This window comes from Ooceraea biroi, chromosome 9 (assembly GCF_003672135.1).
Source record: "Ooceraea biroi isolate clonal line C1 chromosome 9, Obir_v5.4, whole genome shotgun sequence".
In the NCBI taxonomy this organism is placed as follows: Eukaryota; Metazoa; Arthropoda; class Insecta; order Hymenoptera; family Formicidae; genus Ooceraea; species Ooceraea biroi.
Window position 1 is genome coordinate 310310 of NC_039514.1, and position 20986 is coordinate 331295.

The following is a 20986-nucleotide window of genomic DNA, read 5'->3' on the forward strand; positions in this document are numbered from 1 at the left end:
ATAATAAAATTTGAAATAAACGTATTATTTAGGAAAATTGCTTGATTTTTTATTTATAAAATGCTTGGTTTCTAAACAGAAAGGAAGCACATCGGATCTTGAAAAGCCATGGCATTAATAACGGCTCTTATCGTGCACTCACGGTAATTAATGCGGCGATCGATTCATTTATTATCAGTAGATCCATTGAGCGTTCGCGGAAAGCATTCGCCAAAGAAGGCCTCGATTATGCATCATCGAGAACGCAATGACGTGATTAGGATGGTATAATTACTATCGCGTTTTTGTTTTGTTTCAAAGCTCATGACCACATCGCGTGTTAGAAGTTTTCACGGTCAATCATTACAATAATGATCCAATTCATTAAAAAGACTGCGCAGTTTCCAAACCAATCTAACGAGCAACATGTGTCGCCAACTCGCTCAATTCATCTTTGCTTTATTAAATACTTTGTCCCGCTCGATCTTGAGTTAAACCAGTTTATGCAGCTGCTACGTCTCATCTCTTTTTCCTTTTCATCATCTTCCTCAGTTGCAGCGGTTACCGTTATATTTATTTATATACTTATGCACATATTACGCACACTTGGCATATCTGATGCAGCTGCACTTGCAATTCAAGTTTGATAATCATAAAACCATATACATATAATCATCATGAATAAATTTACATAAACAACGATCACGTACAATTATCGTCTCTTCGATAAATCTCGTAATATCGGGGAATCGACTGATCGATCGCAGGCAATCATCTACACTCTACAGAACACACGATTATTTGTGAAAAACGATACAATCTTAATCATAAAACACTTATACGCTAAAACGATAATACGCTCTTGATCTTCGCAGATGACGTGGCAACGCGTGCATCAAAGGAAGACGAGCGTCATCGTCGATGCGTACGATCATCTGCTTTTTCTGCATCCATTACTTTCTTCCTCCCTCTTGTTTTACGAAACTCACGTCATCCGGAAGAGTGTTGCGATGAACGCGCGTCAATAAGCATTACAACATATTTAACATGTAACACCTTATCTATCGCGGACGTTTTTACGCGTGATCAAAATGTCATGCGAGAAATCTTATGTATAATTATGTAATTGCGAAAATTTTTACGTTGTCTAGCGTCTAGAGTCCAGCGAGGCGCTGGATTACAAATTATATTGTATTATCTGTTTAACGACAAAATATGAAACGGCACGATAAAGATATCTGTCTTGTCACCCGTCGCGATACCGGAAACCCCGCATCTGCGGAAGTGTTCGATTGTCGCTAAGGTGAACGCCGAGATGATTGCATGTAGCATCAGCACTCAGTGCGCTCAGCTGGAGAACCGTCTGCCGCGATTTCCGACGATATTTTTATTCGTTGAGCAATTTGCGTGACTTGGCGTGACGTGTCTCTAATTGGCCTTTCGTACGCCAGAAAATGCATGAAAAACTACCGTAATTATTAAGTACAACGCGATACTACTGACACGTGCGGAACCACTCTTCTGCGTGGTTTCCGCACATTTTTTTTTACAACGTCCAGGGGAACTTAGCTGCCGAAATCACAAGAGTAAAATGTTTGTGGCGACAAACATTGATTGGAGTTCGACCGCAATAGCAGCATGCGGAAGGGATAAGAAAAATCAAGTAGCGTTGCCAAAGAGAGGATCTAACTTGTGGGCGATCTTGACATGCGACGTGCGACCTTCGAGATACGCACTATCACCCTTTCGCGTTCTCGTGATATGCTGCTCAAGTGCAGTCCGTCGCGCGACTATGTCCTTTTCCGAGTCCACGATTCAATGCCGTCAGCAACGGATACTTCCCGCAGCCGCATAGATTCTTAAAGTCGTCAAGGTCGATAGACCAGATCATTCCGCCGGCGAGATTCAGCTCCTTAATCAACTCGGTCTAAAACAAGATGAAGCTTGCTTTACATGCAATAATAATATAGAGTTAATAACTAGATGATTAAAACAATAATCAAGTAATTTAATCGTTAATTAAATAATCGAATTAAATAGATGAACAAATGAATAAAGCAGAAATGTGCTGTATCAATAAATTAAGTATTGTAATTATGTAATATAAATGGGAATAGAGAAAACATGATTTTGACGTAATTTAATTTTCGACCCGTCCCTGCGACCATAATATTGTATAACATCATGTTTACAGACCGTCAAAGCGTGAGAAGAAGAAAGATATAATCGCATATGTATCGTGTTAATGTCACTTAAAAATTACGTGTGGATCGTGATATGCTTGTCATGTCGTGTTTAAATGAACGAGTCGAGTAATCAAATCTTAACTATAGACTTTTTTAAATATAAATTTGCAAAACATCAACCGGATTCTTATCTGGTGACCATCACGAGTCTACGATCGCGTCTGCATGAATCAACAAAGCACAGACATATCGTTTATAACATACATTGAAACACATGAATACATAAGTATCCAATCAATTCGTGTAGATGCATGCAACTATGTATATATACGTAATCTTCATGACACACTACCTTTCTTGTTACATCGGTCACGTCATCGTAGCTCACCCACTGATCGCGTTTCGACGCGTACGATCCCACGCGACCTTCCGGATCCTTCGTGACAGACCAGCCGTCATTTCTCACGTCATCGCATATCTGCAGATCAAGAATTACACATGTAATGTCAAAAAATAAAAAAATTCATTAATATCTAACAATTCACCAACAATGAAAATTAAATTAAAATCATCAATACATAAATAAATAACTCTTACCTCATAATAAGCCAGGAAACCAGCCGATTTTGTGAACCTGCCGGGTTCTCCGGGGCCAGTAGCCTCTGCGTGGAAGCCTGGCGCGTAGTTCTGCGCCTTTTCAGACAAAGTAAAGCTTTGTCCGTAAGCGGGTATGCCCATAATGATTTTGTCGGCCGGAACGCCCTTGTCGATCCAATATCTCATGGAAAAGTTGACGTTCAGAAACAAACTGTTATCATTAGGATAACGATAAAGCGGGGCAATGTGGCCGGTCTCTCTTTCCCACGCGGTGTGATAATCGTACGCCATAACGGCGATCCAGTCCAGGTCTCGAACGAAGTGCGGGATGCCATAAGCGATATCGATAACGATTTTGTTTGCCGAGACCGCAGCAGATAACAGCAGCTTTCGCGGTTTGAATTCTTCCTTAAGATCCATGATTAACAGAGCGAAGTTCCTGCTGTCGGAGCGTGGACCGCGGCTGCAATCGCCCTGCGTGAGATGTACATTTTTTTTGTTTAGAACAGTTTCATGAGGATTTAAATATTGTATTCTAGATTTCCAGTTATAATTAATTCTTAAATATTACATTTTTTTGTTTAGAACAGTTTCATGAGGATTTAAATATTGTATTCTAGATTTCCAATTATAATTAATTCTTAAATATTACATTTTTTTGTTTAGAACAGTTTCATGAGGATTTAAATATTGTATTCTAGATTTCCAGTTATAATTAATTCTTAAATATTAGAATCTTAAAATCGAATATTAGAGCATTCAAAAATACTTTCTACATTTTTTTACACAAGTTAAAATTAAAACACATCTTCCAAATTTTTCTATGTATATTTCTGACGTTTCTCCCATATTAATGAAATTCACATTGATCATTGAAAAAAAGTGTCTCTTGATTTACCTGCCAACACGTGGGAAACTCCCAGTCAAGATCAAGACCGTCGAATCCGTGCTCCGTGACGAATCGCACAGCATACTGGGCGAATTGTTTTCTAACTGACGGACTGGCGGCCACTCTGCTGTACTTGTCATCTTTCGAATCGTTCCAGCCGCCTACACCGAGTAATACCTTAACATTGTTTTTCTTTCTGAGTTCCGCTGCTTTATCAAGAAAACTCCTGTACACATCGGCGGAATCGTCGATGCTCAGTGTCAGGCTTCGTGCCTCCGTCTCTGACGCCCAGTCGACATCCAGGGTGGCGAAGGCGTAGACAATGTGCGTGCACAGCTCGCCGTCGATGTCTTCCGGCAAGAATTTGCCAAAACTCTGCCGCCTCCAAGCCCAATTCGTATAATAGCAGATCATCTTTTTAGCGTTTGCATTCTCGGCGGTTCTCGGTTTCAGCGACTCGCTGATCTGCGAAAAAGTTGAGAAGATAAACTTCGCGATTTTAATGGACTGCGCATTTTTGTCACGACGAATATCACTGATCGAAAATCTGTCGTTTTACGTACTTGACGCTGAGCGCTTCTGCATTTAGTATTCTCCGGCCAGTCACATCGATTTTCGTTCCAGTAGAGACCAGATGGACATGAGTGCTCCGAAATTTTGCCGAAATTGCATAAATAATATTTAGTACAATCGCTTTTATGCGATATGAACAAATGCCCGTTGCAATCTGCCGGGGGTGACGGACTGGCTTCAATCTCCACTGTGTCATCGATATCAAAATTTGATGTTATCGTAGTCGTTGTTACTGTCGATGATGGTGGTGGATACGCGGGTGCCTGCGACGTGGTAGATTCGTATATCGGACGTTCGGTGACAGTCGTGGATTCGACGTCGACTTGGCCGACGTCAGTTATAATCGTTTCTGCACCTATAAATATCATAAGGAATGGTATTCAAATGTTATATGAAAAAAGGTGAAGTCGTATAATACAGAAAAAGTAATAACTAACATTTGCATTTTTATATCACAATCTAATTTAAGCCTTACTATGTTTATGTGAATTAATAATTGGAATAATGTTAATGAATTTACCTCCTGTGACGGGACACAGCGGGCCTTTTGGATAGTTCCTTAGAACCCGATTCATTGTTCTTAGCAGCGGGCTTGGCTCACAACCACATCTGTTCTTGAAATCATCCAGGTCCAAGGCCCAGACCATTCCGCCGCCAAGACCGAGCTTTTTGATCAATTCTGCTTTTAGTTTGATTTGTTGAGCATCATCAAAGCTCACCCACTGATCACCTTTGTAAGCGTAGGGACCGATCCTCCTCTCTTTATCTTGAACGACCGTCCATCCCTTTTTTAACGTTCTTTCACATATCTATCGTGATTAAAAAAAAAGAACAAACACATTTATTTATTTCCGAGATGAATACTTTGCATTTCACAATTTATAAAAATTGTTATTTTCTTATTTGAATTCTGCTTGATATTTTATTATTTCTAATTTTTCAATTTTCTAATATTTGAGAAATAATACTCAACCTCGTAATATGACAAAAAGCCTCTTGCCCTAGTCGCTTCTCCGGCCTCGCCACCACCATAAGTTGGCGCATTTAATTCGTGCTCGTTTCTCTCCGCCAACGAAAACGACTGTCCATACAATGGTGCACCCATAACTATTTTCTTGGGATTCGCGCCTTTTTCTATCCAATAATGAATCGAAAAATTCTAGCAGCAAACAATCGAGTAATCTTAGAATTTTATAATTATTATTGTTTCTCTCTCAATGATTTTCATAATAAGAAAAACTTACGGCATTAAATGTTGGCTCCCAATCGTTTGGTAGTCGATACAACGGCGCAACGTGGCCGGTTTTCTTATCCCACTGCCCATGGAAATCGTATGTCATCACAGATATCCAATCCAGATACTTGGACAGAACGGGAACATCGTATCCCGCATCAATCACCTTCTTGCTTGGCGAAACCGCAGCTGAAAGAAGCAGACCTCTTGGCTTGAATTCGTCACTTAGCTCCTTCACCAGCTGACTGAAACCTTCCTTGTCGGACTTCGGACCCTTGTTGCAATCCACTTGCCAACACACTGGATACTCCCAATCAAGATCAAGACCCATGAAGCCATATTTGTCGATAAAGTGCAGAACCTGTGTGATGAACTTTCGCCTAGCTGACGGTGAGTTTACGAGTCTACTATACTTGTCACCGGCAGAATCGTTCCAGCCGCCCAGCGCCATCAGTACTTTCAGGCCCTTCGACTTAAAAGCTGCCACTTTCTCGTAGAACTTGTTATCTATGTCGGCCCAGGGGTCGTGGGATTTCATTGTTAGGGTGCTACCATCAAGCACAGCGAATCCGTAAAGCACATGGGTACAGAGATCAGGATCGATGTCTTCTGGTACGAATCTGCCACCCTCTTGGCGGTACCAAGCCCAGTTGGTGAAGTAACAGACAACTTTGAACTCGTCGCTCCTAGAGCTAGTTTGCGTAACGCGATCCACCGACACAGTCGGCTGTAACGTAGGCTTTGTAGTAGTCATCGTTGTCACTGTCGATGGCTTCCATTCTGGAATTCCTCCCACCATGGGTGGCTTTACCGGTCTGTCGTGCTCGTTCGGCGGTTGTGCCAACACCCGTTGGATTACGTGCATCAGTGGGTGGGATCCATCACCGCAACGTCCGCGGAAATCATCCAAATCCAAGGCCCAAACCATACCACCACCTAAACCTAAGTCACGCACGAACTGCGCCTTTCGCTTAATCATTTCTGGATCGTCATAGCTGACCCACTGGCTACCCTTGTAGGCGTACGGGCCCATCCTGCTCTCCGGATCTTGCACCACCGTCCAACCACGATTGCGAACGCGATCGCAAATCTCGTAATAAGATAGGAAACCAGCAGCTCTAGTGAATTCTCCTGCGTTACCGGCACTAGCTGGTGAGTTCAGACCAGTCCCCGCCCTCGGATCGTTGATCGCAAAGGATTGACCGTACAAGGGCATGCCCATGACGATGCTCCTAGGCGGTGCACCTTTCGAAATCCAGTAATTAATCGAATAATTGGCATTGAAGTAATCGATATCATCGTCTGGATGATAATACAGAGGTGCTACGTGGCCGGTCTTCTTGTCCCATTGTCCGTGATAATCGTATGCCATGACGGCGATCCAGTCCAGGTACTTAGCTAACGCCGGCACATCGTACCCTTTGTCGATTACTTTCTTGCTTGGCGAGACCGCTGCCGAAAGTAGCAATCCTCTTGGTTTAAACTCGGCGCTCAGTTCCCGCAATAGGGCTGCAAAACTCTCTTTGTCCGAGTCTGGGCCTTTCTTGCAATTCACCTGCACCAAAATTGATCAAGGATTTTTAGTAGGAATCAAAAACAATTATAAATAATTTACAAATCATTTGCTCATAAATCTGTATGATTGTATCTAAATTTCAAGCTCAAAATTGATCAAACACTCTTGAAAATATATAGAAGAAAAAAGATTATCAAAATCCAGAAAGAATGAAGCAGAAGCTTCATATGTTCATTAAAATAAACTAGTAGAACTTTACCTGCCAGCAGACAGGGTACTCCCAATCCAAGTCGAGCCCATCGAAGTCATATTTGCTAATGAACTTAAGAGCATGATCGATGAATTTCCGCCTGGCGGCCGGGTTGTTCACCAGCCGACTGTATTTATCGCCAGCCGAGTCGTTCCAGCCACCTAGAGCCAGCAGCACTTTGAGACCTCGTTTCTTGTACGCCACCACCCGCTCGTAGAATCGATTATCAAAGTCTGCCCAGGAGTCGTGCGCTCTAATCACCATTTCAGAATAATCCAGAACCGCGAAACCGTACACGATGTGCGTACATAGAGTATGATCAATGTGCTCCGGTAGATAACGACCGACCCCTCGACGGTACCAGGCCCAATTTGTGAAGTAGCATACGATCTTATAATAGCCGGACAACGGCGATACCTTCTCCGGATCCACAATCGCCGAAGGTAATGTTGTCGTCGTAGATTGGCTCGTGGTAGACGTGACGGGTGTTTGTGCGGTGGTAAACACCGGTTGTGTTACTGTCGGTTTGTGTGGGACTGTTGGTCGAGCGGGTGCTCTTGTCGTTGTGATTGTTTGCATAGTAACTTGCTGATCGCCATCGCCATCCGTACACTTCGCTCGAGACGGCCAGTCGCAAATGCGGGTTTGCTTATTAAAGTGCAAACCTGGTGCGCAGCTAAATACCTCTTGGCGGCCCCAGAGACATGCTTGATAGCTCTTGCAGTCACCTGGTACGTCGCTGTAGCTGCCAGGAATGCATGCCTAGAATTATCGCTTGGTATCAGTGTCTCATTATCGAACTAACGTAACATCACAATCTGATGTTAATCTAGTGATGAACAATATGTATGTTAATAATCGTTTGTGATTAATGCTGCAATGTCCAATGGAATAATTCTATAAAAATATGTTTTTGTTATCATGTGATCATTAATAATTATTTTTAATGGTAACATTTAATTGCGATTTATTTCTAATCTTCTGATTTTTCATTCTTTTTCTTCTAAAGTCAAATAATAAATTAGAAAATAACGAAAACGATTAATGATAATGATATACTTTGATGAGGTATTTTATGATTTTGTCGGTTATTGCTGTTTAATATTCTCATTTGCATAATGCATTAATTATACAAGTAATTAGTAAATATTACTGTAATTATCAATACATAAGTGTTATAATTACTTACGGTTGGAACACTATCCTTTTCTACGAGCAGAGCGTTCTTGTGAGGTACCTCGTTACAGGGGTTCTTGAAGGCCCAATCACACATGTTTTTCTCCGTATTCCAGTTCAATCCCGGGCCGCATTGTTGCGAGACAAGATTGCCGTTCACGCAGACCAGAAAGCTCGTGCAGGAATTTGGATAAGGATAGTATTGTCCATGTTCGCATGGTCTCTGCGGTTTTTGCGTCGGCCGTATTATGATGATGGGTTTGGATGTGCTGAACGTTGTGGGTTTCTGCGTAGTCGTCGTCGTAGTTGTCGTAGTCGTTGTTGTCCTCATCGTTGTTGTAGTAGTCTTAGCTGTCGTGAATGTTGTGGATGGTTGCTTCGTAGAGCCCCACGAAGAACCACTCATGGTCGTGCTCGAATCTGAAAAGTGGGAATAAAGAATGTATAAAATCCATCATAATGTAGGCACCATATGATAAACCGAGTTTATCAAATGACAGCACCTTGACGCGAAATTTTATACACTCCCTGCACGGTACAATTTAACAACAGTAGAATCAACATTGCGTAGAGACGGTTAAACAGGCAGGCCATGGTTTTTCGCGGACGAAGCAACGAAGAAGAACGAGGCACGAACGAACTGGCCGACTGCTTATACCCTTGCCAATAAGTTTAGTGCGTTCGCTTTGCGATAGACAATAAAGGGGGAGAACGCAAGAGCGATCCTTGGCCGGAGGCGACAACCACTAATTGTAAGAAAATACGTATATACGCGAAATATATTTACACGCGAGACTCTCAAACAGGTTTGCGCATCCACGTGCTCGCTCATTGAAATGCCGAAAGAGAATCCTATGAATAGAAGCCGATATATTTCTCATTTTTCATAGTCATTAAGAAACCGGCATCGCTGCAATGATAATCCGTTATTGAACGTAATTTATTAATGCTACTAAGCTAATATTATCAGCTGTGGGAATGTAATTATGTAAAAGCTTGCAAAAGCCGGATGCGGAATAAGACATTAATCTGTAAGCTGATAGAAAGGATAATAATGGCAAATATTTTGACTTGATGTCGTTTCTCAATATTTTTATTACTCTTAATAAAAAAATAACTAAAAGAACTTTTGCAAATTCCTATTTCCGTTCAATCGATTGTAACGTGCAATTATACTACAATATACCTATGTATCGATTAATCAATCAATCAATCAGGGAACCAATTGTTGTTTGTTGTTGCTTCGTCGTTTCCGTGCCATCTAATTATAAAACGCTTCTCTTGCGGCGTAGAAAAAGAGAGAGAAAGAGAGACAAACAAAGAGAAAAAAGAGAGAGAGAGAGAGAGAGATAGGATTGCTCATTAAGAGACGGTACATCCGGTTGATAAGGATATGTAGCCTCACCAGTTTCTGTTTGACATTTTGCTGCCGATGGCCAATCGCAGAGACGTCGCTTCGTGTTCCAGTGTAATCCCGGCGCGCATTGCTCACGCCTCAGCTCACCACGATCGCATCTGTAGTAATTGCCGCAGTTGACTGGATCACCATAATACTCGCCGCTGGTGCAACTCATTCCCGGCGACGTAACCGGATTTGGTGTTGCAGTCGTAGGTCGCGTAGTCGGTGCACTACAAGCGACGATTTTGTCGGTCACAAGGAACGAGCCAAATGAAAGTTTGAACCGCCGGTTTTTGCCGATATATAATCATTTTAGCTCTATCGAGATTAAAAGCTACAAAAAACTATGTCAAAAATCCATTTCGGATTCTGAGAAAAATTCTTTCATAGAAAGGAAAGTATTGAGAAGAATTAAAATATCTCTTTTTTTAAAGGGATATATGAATCGCCATTTTTATCTCCTCACCTCGTAGTAGTCCATGACCACGTGGTGCTGCTAGGGGTAGTACTCGGTTTTTGAGTCGAACTGGGTTTCATCGTGGTAATCGGCTTTTGCGGAACGTCGCTGGGTCTGGTGGGTTTCTGGGAGGAGGTAGTCCAAGTCCAGGTCGGCCAGGTAGTTGTCCGTTGTGTCGTGGTACTCGGTCTCTCTGTCCATGTGGGCCACGTGGTGGCCTTAGTGGTAGATGTTGTCATCGGTGTGGTTGGTCGTGGATTGCCGTCTGCAGCGTCGCTATGAGTGGTCAGCGTCGGTGGTTGGGGTGTTACTGGTTGAGGTGGACGTTGACAGTTTTCCGAGATGGGCGTTGACAAACGACCTGATGAGCGAAGTAATAATTATATTAATATTCAAATTATCATTATTAAAAGTAGCATCCGACAATAATACATAATACTGAATAAATAATAGTAAACTATTAATTATTTATTGGCAATGAAATTATTAGCAAGATTAATAAAAAAACTTATTGATACGAACCTAGCGCGCGATTTATAGTCTTCAATAGAGGGTACGATTCCGAGCAGCAGCGATTCTGAAAATCGTCCAGATCCACAGTCCACATTGTAGTGCCACCGTAGCCATTTCCCACAACGTACTTGCCCTTTGCGTAGACGCTCTCTCGATCTTCATATCCAACCCATTGATCCTCGAAGTGAGCGCTCGGTCCTGAAGTTTTACACAGATTTAATCTAGAGATATATATTATATATATGCCATATATAAATTATACATTTTATTATTATATTATATTACCTTCTTACTATATAATCATATATTTTATATGCGATACAAAGAAGCACTCTCAATAAATATTCGGAGTAGATTGTGCTTGCGCACTTACCAACTCCAGGCTTCCAGTCGTGCCGTTTGATCCTCTCGCAAATCTCGTAGTAAGCCAACATTCCGGGTTGCTTGGTAAACTCGCCCGGCTTGCCAGGACCAGTCGTAGGATCGCCCAAATCAGCTTGGCTCGCCGTCGAAAGCCGATAAGATTGCCCGTACAGTGGAATGCCGAGCAGAAGCTTGGACTTGTCAGCGCCAAGACCGACGAGATAGCTCATGGTGAAGTTCTACGAATATTTTCGAACATTTACATCGTGATTCATGATTACACGTATATCTCACCAAAAAATTGAAAAAATTTATACTCACGACATTGTAAAAAGGATTGCTGTCGCTGGACAAGCCAAACAAGGGTGCTATGTGTCCTGCCTTTGATTCCCATGCACCGTGATAATCATACGTCATCACAGACATGAAATTGACGGCCTGTGAAATTTCGCGTACCTCATACGCCTTGTCGATGACCTCCTTGTATCCCGATAAAGCGACGGCCAAGAGAAGTGGCGGTTGCTGCTTGTCGAATTCCTGCCTCAACTCCTGCACCAGCTTGGTGAAATTTGGCTTGTCAGAGTCCGGACCTTTCTTACAGTCACTTTGCCAGCATTTCGGATAGCTCCATTCAAGCGACAGACCATCGAAATTGTGCTCCTGCAGGTATTTCGCCGTGGCCGCGACAAATTTACGACGAGCGACGCCACTACTGATCAATCGCGAGTACTTGTCGCCAAAACTGTCGACCCATCCGCCTAGTGCCAATAGTATCCTTGATCCTCGGACCGAAGTCACACGTTGATACAGACCTGAAACAATTGGAAAATTATAATACTAGCTGGAAAAGTCAATTTTATAGTTATTATTCCATAATAATAAAATAAATTGCAAATTACGGATACTTGATCTAGAATCTTGCTTCTTTAATATATTTCAACAGTCGAGGACCTTCCGAGATAATCACTCACCGTTATCGATGTCGGCCCAAGGATCGAATGTCTGAATCATCAAGGTCTCCGGGCTCAAACCGGCGAATGCATAGACTATATCGGTGCACAAACGCGAATCCAGATTTTCCGGCACGAATTTACCATCTCCCTTACGGTACAGAGCCCAGGATGCTACGTAGCACACTACTCGCGGGCCCTTTTGTTGCAACAGTTCCAACTTCTCCTTCTTTTGGACTTGCGACGATGTTGCCGGCAATGGTGATTTATTTTGATCGACGATGCGATCGAGGGCGTCGAGCTTACAGACTTCCGGAGCGGCTGTCACGCAACGTTTTTCGATCGAGTCGAAAAACCGACGATGACCGCAATGGCCATGATGCAGTAATCCTAACAGTGAAAAACGACAATGACAAAACTACAGAAAACTACGCCTAAGCATAAAATAAATCTTTCATGTCGAATATACATTTGTAGCTTTTGAGATTTCAAATTAACGATGTACCTTTGACGCAAGAATAAAACCCGGAACAGTTATCGGGATCCCTGGAGAGACCGTCCTTCGAACACTTCTTCACCGGCTCCTCGTAGTGTCCCAAGGATTGAACGGCCGCGTTCAGCATTGGCCATGGGTTCCCGCAAATACCCTGTCAAATTTAAATAACGACATTCATGCATATTCAACGCGATGTATACCGTGAACGAGCGGAGCAACCTAGCCATTTATTAGAATAAAAACTTGTCGAGATGCAATAAATTTGTCCGACACGTGCTACAAGGTAAAATTGATATATATATATATATATATATATATATATATATATATATTCCCATAAACCGATCTAACGTTTGATTCTACAATCATTATTTATGTTTACATCGCATTAAGAAACTACGTATCTCACAAAAATAAAAGATGAATTATTTATAGGTCGTAGAATGATAATCACATCATCGATAATCCCCGGAACAGTTATCCGGATTCCGTTTAACAGTGTCTTTAAAATAGCAAAGAGCTAAATTAAGAAACGAAAACATAAGTGTTTACTTAATCTTCAGCTTGTTTTACGTCCCATAATACCCGCCGTATCAAGAATTAACATAATTTTAATGAGGCGATATTTGTTCTGGAGTATCGAATGAAAGATTTAACTTCTTCTTTACCTGAAAATCGTCCAGATCTAGCGACCATAAGGAAACTCCACCGAATCCCATTTCTCGTACGTACGCAGTCTTGATTTTGATCGCCACGGGATCTTCGTAACCGACCCACTGATCGCCGCGTTTCACGTATGGCCCTTCCTCGTCCCTACCAGAGATCCATAAACCTTCTTCCAATTTCTCGCACACCTGAACGGAACAATCTTTCCTCAATTAATTCAATCGTTTGCTCGTGTTAAACACCCTCAGATTTTATTAACGACGACGATATACTTCACCTCATAGTAAGCTAATTTTCCGTCCCGCCGTTTCGTGTAAGAGCCTTCTCTGCCGGGTCCCAAAACCGGCGCGCCGGCATCGGTTATATTGCCGAACTTGAGGGTATATCCTTGACCGAAGACTGGCAGGGAGAGCACGATTTTCGATCGTTGCCCAATACCGATTCGCTTGATCCATTTGCTCGTGTTCCGTGCAACAAAGCTCAGCGGGCTCGGATGAAGAGCAAACCTGTCCGCTCTTTCGCAGTTGGGGTCATTCTGACAAGTTGGCGGGAAGTCCTGCCAGCTCCTCAAAATTATCAGATCGACGATCGATGCGAGTTCTGGATCCACCAGGTCTCCTGGGCTCAGCGCCACTGCAAAAGTGTAACCCTTCTTGGCCAACGGAGCGCTGATCAGCTTCAGTAGGGTCTTAAAATGCGACCAATCTTCAGCAGCAGTTGGCCAATCGAGCTCGATACCATCGAAACGGTATTCCTCGAGGAACTCGAGGATAGAGGAAACCAATGGGAAATTGTCCGCGCGATAAGCTCGTCGGATTCTTCGACTGAGAGCTGCATTTGGGTGCGTGATGGATATCAGCACGCGCAATACCGGGTCCTTTGAGCGGAGTCCTGTGGCAGCGTTGTAACCACCTGCGCAGCGAGATAATGATTAATAATTCGCTATCAAATCTAATGTAGACATTATAGTACCTTTAACTCGATCGTACTCCACATCTCTGGGAACAACGAATAATCGCTCATCTGTAAATGAATAATAACATTAGTAATAAATTAATCGAGATACTTGTGCGAATAAAAGATATTAATGTGTCAATATAAGAGCAACATTTACCGATCGTAGCTGCGGCGTATACGAGATGAGTGCACTTGTAATCCGGCACGTTTTGCGGGAATAAGGAGAATGGCTCCGTTCTATGAACGGCTTTTGCATCGTAGCGGCAGACAACTTTGGGTTCGAAAATCTGCTGCGTCCTTCGTAGGGTCGGAGGTGCTAGAGGCTCGATCCAGATAGATTCATGATCCAAATTGGCAGTGATAGAAGGCGCCTCGCGATGTTCCACCGCATCTCTCAAAGGCAATCTTCCATTCTCACTATATGTGTTGTCAGTACACTTGTTATGTTATATCTTACATTTGTTATATTGATAATGTTGAATTTAAAACAAGCGTTTACATATATGTATGTATATTTAAGAAAGATGCCATCAAAAATTAGAAATTTCAAAAGTTATATTACAAATTTTATGACTCTCTCTCATCTTTTTCTTTATTATCTTATTTTGTTTTACTTGCGTGGATTATCCTAAAAAATGGAAACACTACTTTATTTTAATAAAATTTATAATTTAATATAATTGTTACATTAAATTATTTATATTACATTATCGCATACGAAATGAAATATGACATGTGAATCGGAAACTGCGTTTCATGAAATGCGCCTCGATTGGATATCAGTAGAAGCCTTAACAAATGTTCGAATCACACGTTTCTTCGGATACTCACCTCTTCGGATCATTTGTATACAGTACATTCGCTGGCAACGACTCGACCGCGTCGCGCAGTGGATATCTATGCGAGCCAAACTCATCGTAATTTAAATCGTTCGACAGACGGTCGATTGTTGGGGTCGGTGGGCTCTCGACAGCACCTCTCTGGAACCCGAGTGGTTTCGCATGCGGATTCCACGGCGGGGGCGGCTGGATTTCTTGGACCGGTACTCGATACGAGGGAACTGCAGACGATAGGCCTAGCAACGTCAAGATAATCCAAGCCGCTGCCATGGCCAGCTGAAATGACAAATCGCATTTAACCATCCGTTTATGCGTATATATCTCCTCCAGTACCCGCTTGTTGGCGCAGTCTCTTCTGCCTGATATCTCAAAACGCGTTATTTTTGCGCGACTTCCAGCGATGCAGCCGGTTTGAGCATCGAGGACTTGGCTAGGACGTAGAAGGGTCCAGTCATGTGTCGGAATGCATTTCATGCACGGCTGGAGTACATCGGTTTCTGTTGACTACCGTCTTCGAGATATCCCGACGGTCTTGTTCGCTCTGAGGCGAGCACACGAAGTCATGACATGAAAAAAGCCGACCTTGAAGAGGGAGACTTTTATCCGCCTCATCTCGTGTCACCTCGTCGCTTTTCCTATCCGTGTCTCGTTTACTTATGACATGTTCGACATGTCGAACTGGATCGATCGATGTAATTAATGCGATATGTAATTGTCCATGTGACACGCAAGAGATTCAACGATAAGATTTCATAAGGAACCACGAAGACCGAAACATGTGTGTAAACATAGATGTAAACAGCATTTTCTGCTGTTTCTTCAGACAGATAAGCGTATGTTTAATTCATATTTGAAATAGGAGATATTCTCGTTACTGCTTGAACGGCTATTGCTTGAAAGGAAGGCTTTCCAGGATCCTTTACTTTCGGCATTTATAGCATTCTCTTGCATCAGGTATTCCGTCGTGGAATACGATAAAGTGGCTTCAGTAACTCCAAGGAGCGACATTGATGAATTCGAAATTTACACCGTGTTCCCCTGAATCATCCGAGGACAAAGACGCACTCGATAGGCACTTGTATCGCGTGTCGTATCTTTCGTTGTCTGTGCTTACACATGCGTCCATTAGAAATGCGGACCTGGTCGTAGGAAGATGAGACCGTACGTTACGAACGGTCGTGACGTGTTGTGTGATATGTTCCGCTGCACCTTGCAAGTCGACATTTCCAAGGTAATCCTTCCATAGTTGAATCCCATTAATTTCTTTGATACCATAAATTTCTCGAGAAATAATTAGCATTACAGAAATGATTAATATGTTGAGTGCTACCTGTGATCTGTGACCGAGATTAATCTTTTCAGTGGTGCTCTGGTGATGATTAATGACCGGCATTATCATATTATTTAAAATGCTTGTAACAAACACTAGCAAATAAAAGTTTTGGATTATACAGACAACATAGACAACAATGAAAAGTAAAAAGTACGCTATTGAACAGTTAATGTAATTTTTATGTAATTTTAATTAGTTTTTGTTCTTATTAATATATATTTATTATCAATAATAATTACGGAAATAAATTGTTTAAATCGTTATTTTAAAAGAAATTTTTATGTAATTTCATGTTAAAGGTAACACAGAAAAATTGATCAACACAAATATTTCATTTAGTTCATAAATTTTTGCTAAAAACGTAAATTATGTATAGAGAGAGGAAACGATCATTTTCATTATGTGCATTAATCAAACCATGACTGCTTTGCATAATAGAATAGTGGGTTCGCTGCTTGTTCATTGGTTAGCTATCGTGAGCATTATTTATACATGTATCAAATGTTTTTTTCATCATTAAAGATAACTTGTTAAGATTCCAATCATTTATTTTAAAAAAATCATAAATTTTGATTTTGTATGGTGGATATCACGCGATGTAGACAATTTCTTGATATAGAAAGAGATATAGAAAAGATTTCTTAAAAACAATCAAGATTTAATCATCTCTGTACATTTTTTTTGAGAAATCTAAAACTTGAACAAACACAAACTTTTTCTATTATAAAACTTCAAATTTGGTAGTTATCACTTAAACGTGTCGATGTTAACGATTAACGTTATCGATCGTTAATATCGCTTTCTTTATATGTATACACTGAACGAGATTAATAAATGAGAGAATTTTTGTTCGCAATTATAAACTTGGACATACGTTTTTCAGACTAGGGTCTTCCTAATCCCTCTCGGCTTTCCTTCGTGCCGATGCCGATGCGTCAGATGAAACTGTCACTGGCAATAGTAGACTGGATTGGACTGAACTGGACAACCAACACTCGCACTAATCGGGAATGGGGCCCTATGGGTCTCTTCGAGGTGTATGCGCGCCGGCCGCCGCGATGAATTTTAAAAGACACCACCGAGAGCGGCGGGGAGGGCCAACAATCTGGTATTCCGGACGCGCGAGGACGCCCATATATACCTACTCCACCGTCCAGGTGGCCCCTCGCGACCCGCCACCCTGCCCGCTACGTTCCCGCTCCAGAGAGACAGCCTTGACCACAGGAGGATACCGCAACTTCGTTCGCGTATACTCCCTGGACTTCGGAGTCGAAATCTCTTAGCCTTCGATTAATCGATTTCTTGGATTGCCCCTTCTGTCCGGGTAGCAGCTTGTAGATGCGATAAATCGTCGGGCATACTTGAGGGCCTCCCTCCAAGACCCCAAGACCAACCGTTCCAGTCGATAGCACCCTTAATTAAAGCGTCACCGATTAAATCTTTTCGGCGCAGCCTCATCGGCAAATGCGTACCTTCGGGGGAAAACCTTGAGCCTGTGCGTTAAAAGGATATGTAAACATTACTATTTTCTGGTTTTCTCAATATCACGAGACAAGAAATGTCTCCGTTCGTTTCTATTCCTTCTAGGATTGTATGTTTAATCATGGAAGCGCTTATTAACTTTTCTGATGCCTTCCGCGGTAACAGGATATTAAAATTCTCGTAAAAGTAAATGACGATAATATAATGACGAAAATAAGTAAACTATCGCAATCTTCTTAAAGTTTCCGTTCAATTTCCGTTCTAATGAATGCTGTTATTACGTGATTGCTCATGTCATGTTTTTAATATTAAATACCAACAATTGATTTAAAACACATGGGACACACGCAATATCGGACGTATAATTATCATATTTGCATATTGAAACTCAAAAACGCGAACGTGTATTCATTATATTAAACACCGTGATTAACGTTCGGGGGGTACGACGCACGGCGCGAGAGACGGATGACGGAAAATAGCGGAAGAGAGCGAGAGAAAGAGAAATGCAGACGCCTGTGACTGCAGAGAAAATTGCGTCCTTGACGGTCGACATCGGGGTCCGCCGAAACAGATCATTAGCGACCACGAGAAATATCGTTATCATACTCCGCAACGTGTGATTAAAGTGGGATTTTAAGCGAATAAGCGCGAGAACGTTTATTCGCTTAAAGTAACCGATTCACGAAGCCGTCCGATCGATTCGTTGCATGCGGTGAATACCTTTGAGTCCTGGTAATTAGCGGGTAGTCCACGCGACGGTTGTCGCGCGCGAGTTCAAGGGTTCAAGGGGAAGCTGCGCGAGATATGCGAGCAAGACAACGAGCATCGCCTGGAGGGCGTCAAATCCGCGTCCTTGCGAGTATTTGATCGGCAAGATTGGCGACAGCAGGGCGGTCAGAGACTAGTTTTGCCGATCCGAGAAATTCGACGAGCACGATAATAGCACGGGTTGCCCGAGCGCGCGCAAACGATTCCTCTCACAGGAGATCTCTTCCAAAAATAAGGCGCCCTACCTTAGGGAATGGCAACGATTCACCTTGAACTCGGGACTGGTCGATCTATCGGGTCCCCGTTCCTACCGTTTCTTCTTCGGCAAATTTGGAGATGCGGAACGCGAGTGAAAGAAATAGGGGCCCGTGTTCCAGGACAGGGTGTTTCGGCGGCTGCCCCCGGGATGAGATCGTTAACGGTGCGTTCTCGTCTCGCGCGTGCATCATCCCGGTGTGTGCCACATGCAGATACTGTTGGATGCCACACGTTGTAATCATGGTGATTCCTTGAGAAACATGAGTGAATAGATTCATTAAGTTTCAGTATTTAGATATGTCTTCGAGGCTTCAGTGTGTCGTAATCAGCTGCGTGCTGCGACCAGCGGGAGCTCATTACTCGTTTCTCGCTATTTTACACGAATCGCCAGATTAGAAGCTGATAATCGTACAGCGCTCAATTTAATTTCATAGTGAATATACTCAATCCGACTCTTAGGCTTGATCAAAACTAGTCAGAATCGATAAATGATCAATCTTGTTTCGTCAGAGATTTCTGACTAAAGAGACTAGAAAGGAAATATTACGCGCGTTAGAAAATCGAACGAAATTACTATTAGACCGCAGCCGGCTGAGGATTAATAACGTAATCAGATTGTTCATAAAACTCTGCACGTTCTCATGGATCACGGATCATTGACACTCCTCGCAAGAGATCGTTAACGAGTACGCGTTAACATGCGTCACTTTCCGATGTAGAGAAGGAGGGAGAGCGAGAGAGGGAAAGAGTATTCAACGGGTATTCTCTTTAGCAATACCGTTGCAGAGCTCTACATAGATACTACGAGCGCGGAGTCAAGTGCCCCCGATTGATGTCTGACGGCGGCTGATGGAGAACACTAACGGGCACGGTAACAAAGATCTCGCCCGAGAGAGTTAGACGGGTATTCAAATTCGAGCGCGTAGCGGTTTTCCCCACGACTCGGTTAATTGCATTACCGAATGCCGCGCGCTTACAAAAGAACAGATTCGATCACTTTGTCGTACAGCGATCGCCTTAAACTCGTTTCAAGTGCGCCCCGATCAACGCAGCCGCTCTCGGTTGTTGTTGCGTCGGGTTCAATGGCACGTCTTCTAGCGTAGCCGCAGCTGCTAATATACCGCGCGGCGATATAAATTTTATGCGTCACGGGCCCACGCGAAAAAAGTCGGAAGAAAAAAAGAATGAATCGGAATCCATAATCACGGTCCGTTAATGGAACTCACCGCGAGCGAGATGGAACGTGATCGGCTGTAGACTCGAGATGCAAATGAACCCCTCTGTTCCTTCTCTCTCTCTCTCTCTTTCTATTTTTCTCTCCTTCTAGTTCAAATATTCGCAATTATATCGTCATAAAGTAATCGCTATACCGTCGCGTCGTGCCACGATAAATCAATAGTTGATTATTCCTCGATAAGCGGTCCGGTTCCTCGCGAGTCGGTCGGTTTGCCTGACGGATTCGTGGATTCTATCTAGTTTTTCTCAAAGCTTCATTATTATTTGCGTAACAACTAATAACTTCGAGCTACGGTCCCTGCCTCTCCCCAACGTAGAAAATAGAGTTGCTTCTTTATATATTCATATATTCGGTATATCATTTAGGAGTCTCGCGGGGAATTTATGACCACAGGTTTCTCTTTCCTTACCGCCAGACCTCGGTGGCATGGGACCGAGACTTACGCGGTGTTAAAAGCGTCGTTATTCATCGATTTAAAATTCGTTATGTCATGCGTTTATGATCGAGCCATTAGCCATTAGTGCATCCCGCGGGACGGACGCTTATCTCGAAATTTTTCGCGACAAATTGTTACACGGGAACGCTATTAAAACGTGCGACCGGGTGACTGATTGACTCTCGAGCGAATTCTTCGCGTTGACGATTCTCTCTCGTTGAAGGTCCAAATGCTTTATCCGGATACACATCTACAGGTCGTGAGACATCTTCGAATGACGCACATTAATTCACGGAGCGACGGCTCCTGCCAACGGACGTGACTCAAACGAGTTGATGATGAAGGCGAAGACGAGCGAGCGTGGTGGGTGTGAAATCGTCTCGTAAATCAGCATCGCCAAAGGACAAGAAAGCCACATCGAGCGTTGCA

At 42.7% G+C, this 20986-nt stretch overlaps 1 protein-coding gene across 1 annotated transcript; it reads right to left on the reverse strand.

Moving 5' to 3' along the window:
* Nucleotides 1–27: 27 nt before the first annotated feature.
* On the reverse strand, nt 28–16518 carry LOC105276117 (probable chitinase 10). The gene is given in 22 exon segments (XM_026972311.1): nt 28–1906; nt 2518–2643; nt 2763–3236; nt 3661–4116; nt 4215–4579; nt 4745–5033; nt 5198–5383; nt 5469–7013; nt 7234–7986; nt 8414–8820; nt 9806–10024; nt 10258–10617; nt 10779–10967; nt 11143–11371; nt 11454–11944; nt 12104–12472; nt 12588–12729; nt 13247–13432; nt 13522–14156; nt 14217–14267; nt 14359–14618; nt 15033–16518. Coding segments are annotated over 22 exon segments (8373 nt in total). The 5' UTR covers nt 15515–16518; the 3' UTR covers nt 28–1747.
* Between the last annotated feature and the right edge of the window lie 4468 nt (nt 16519–20986).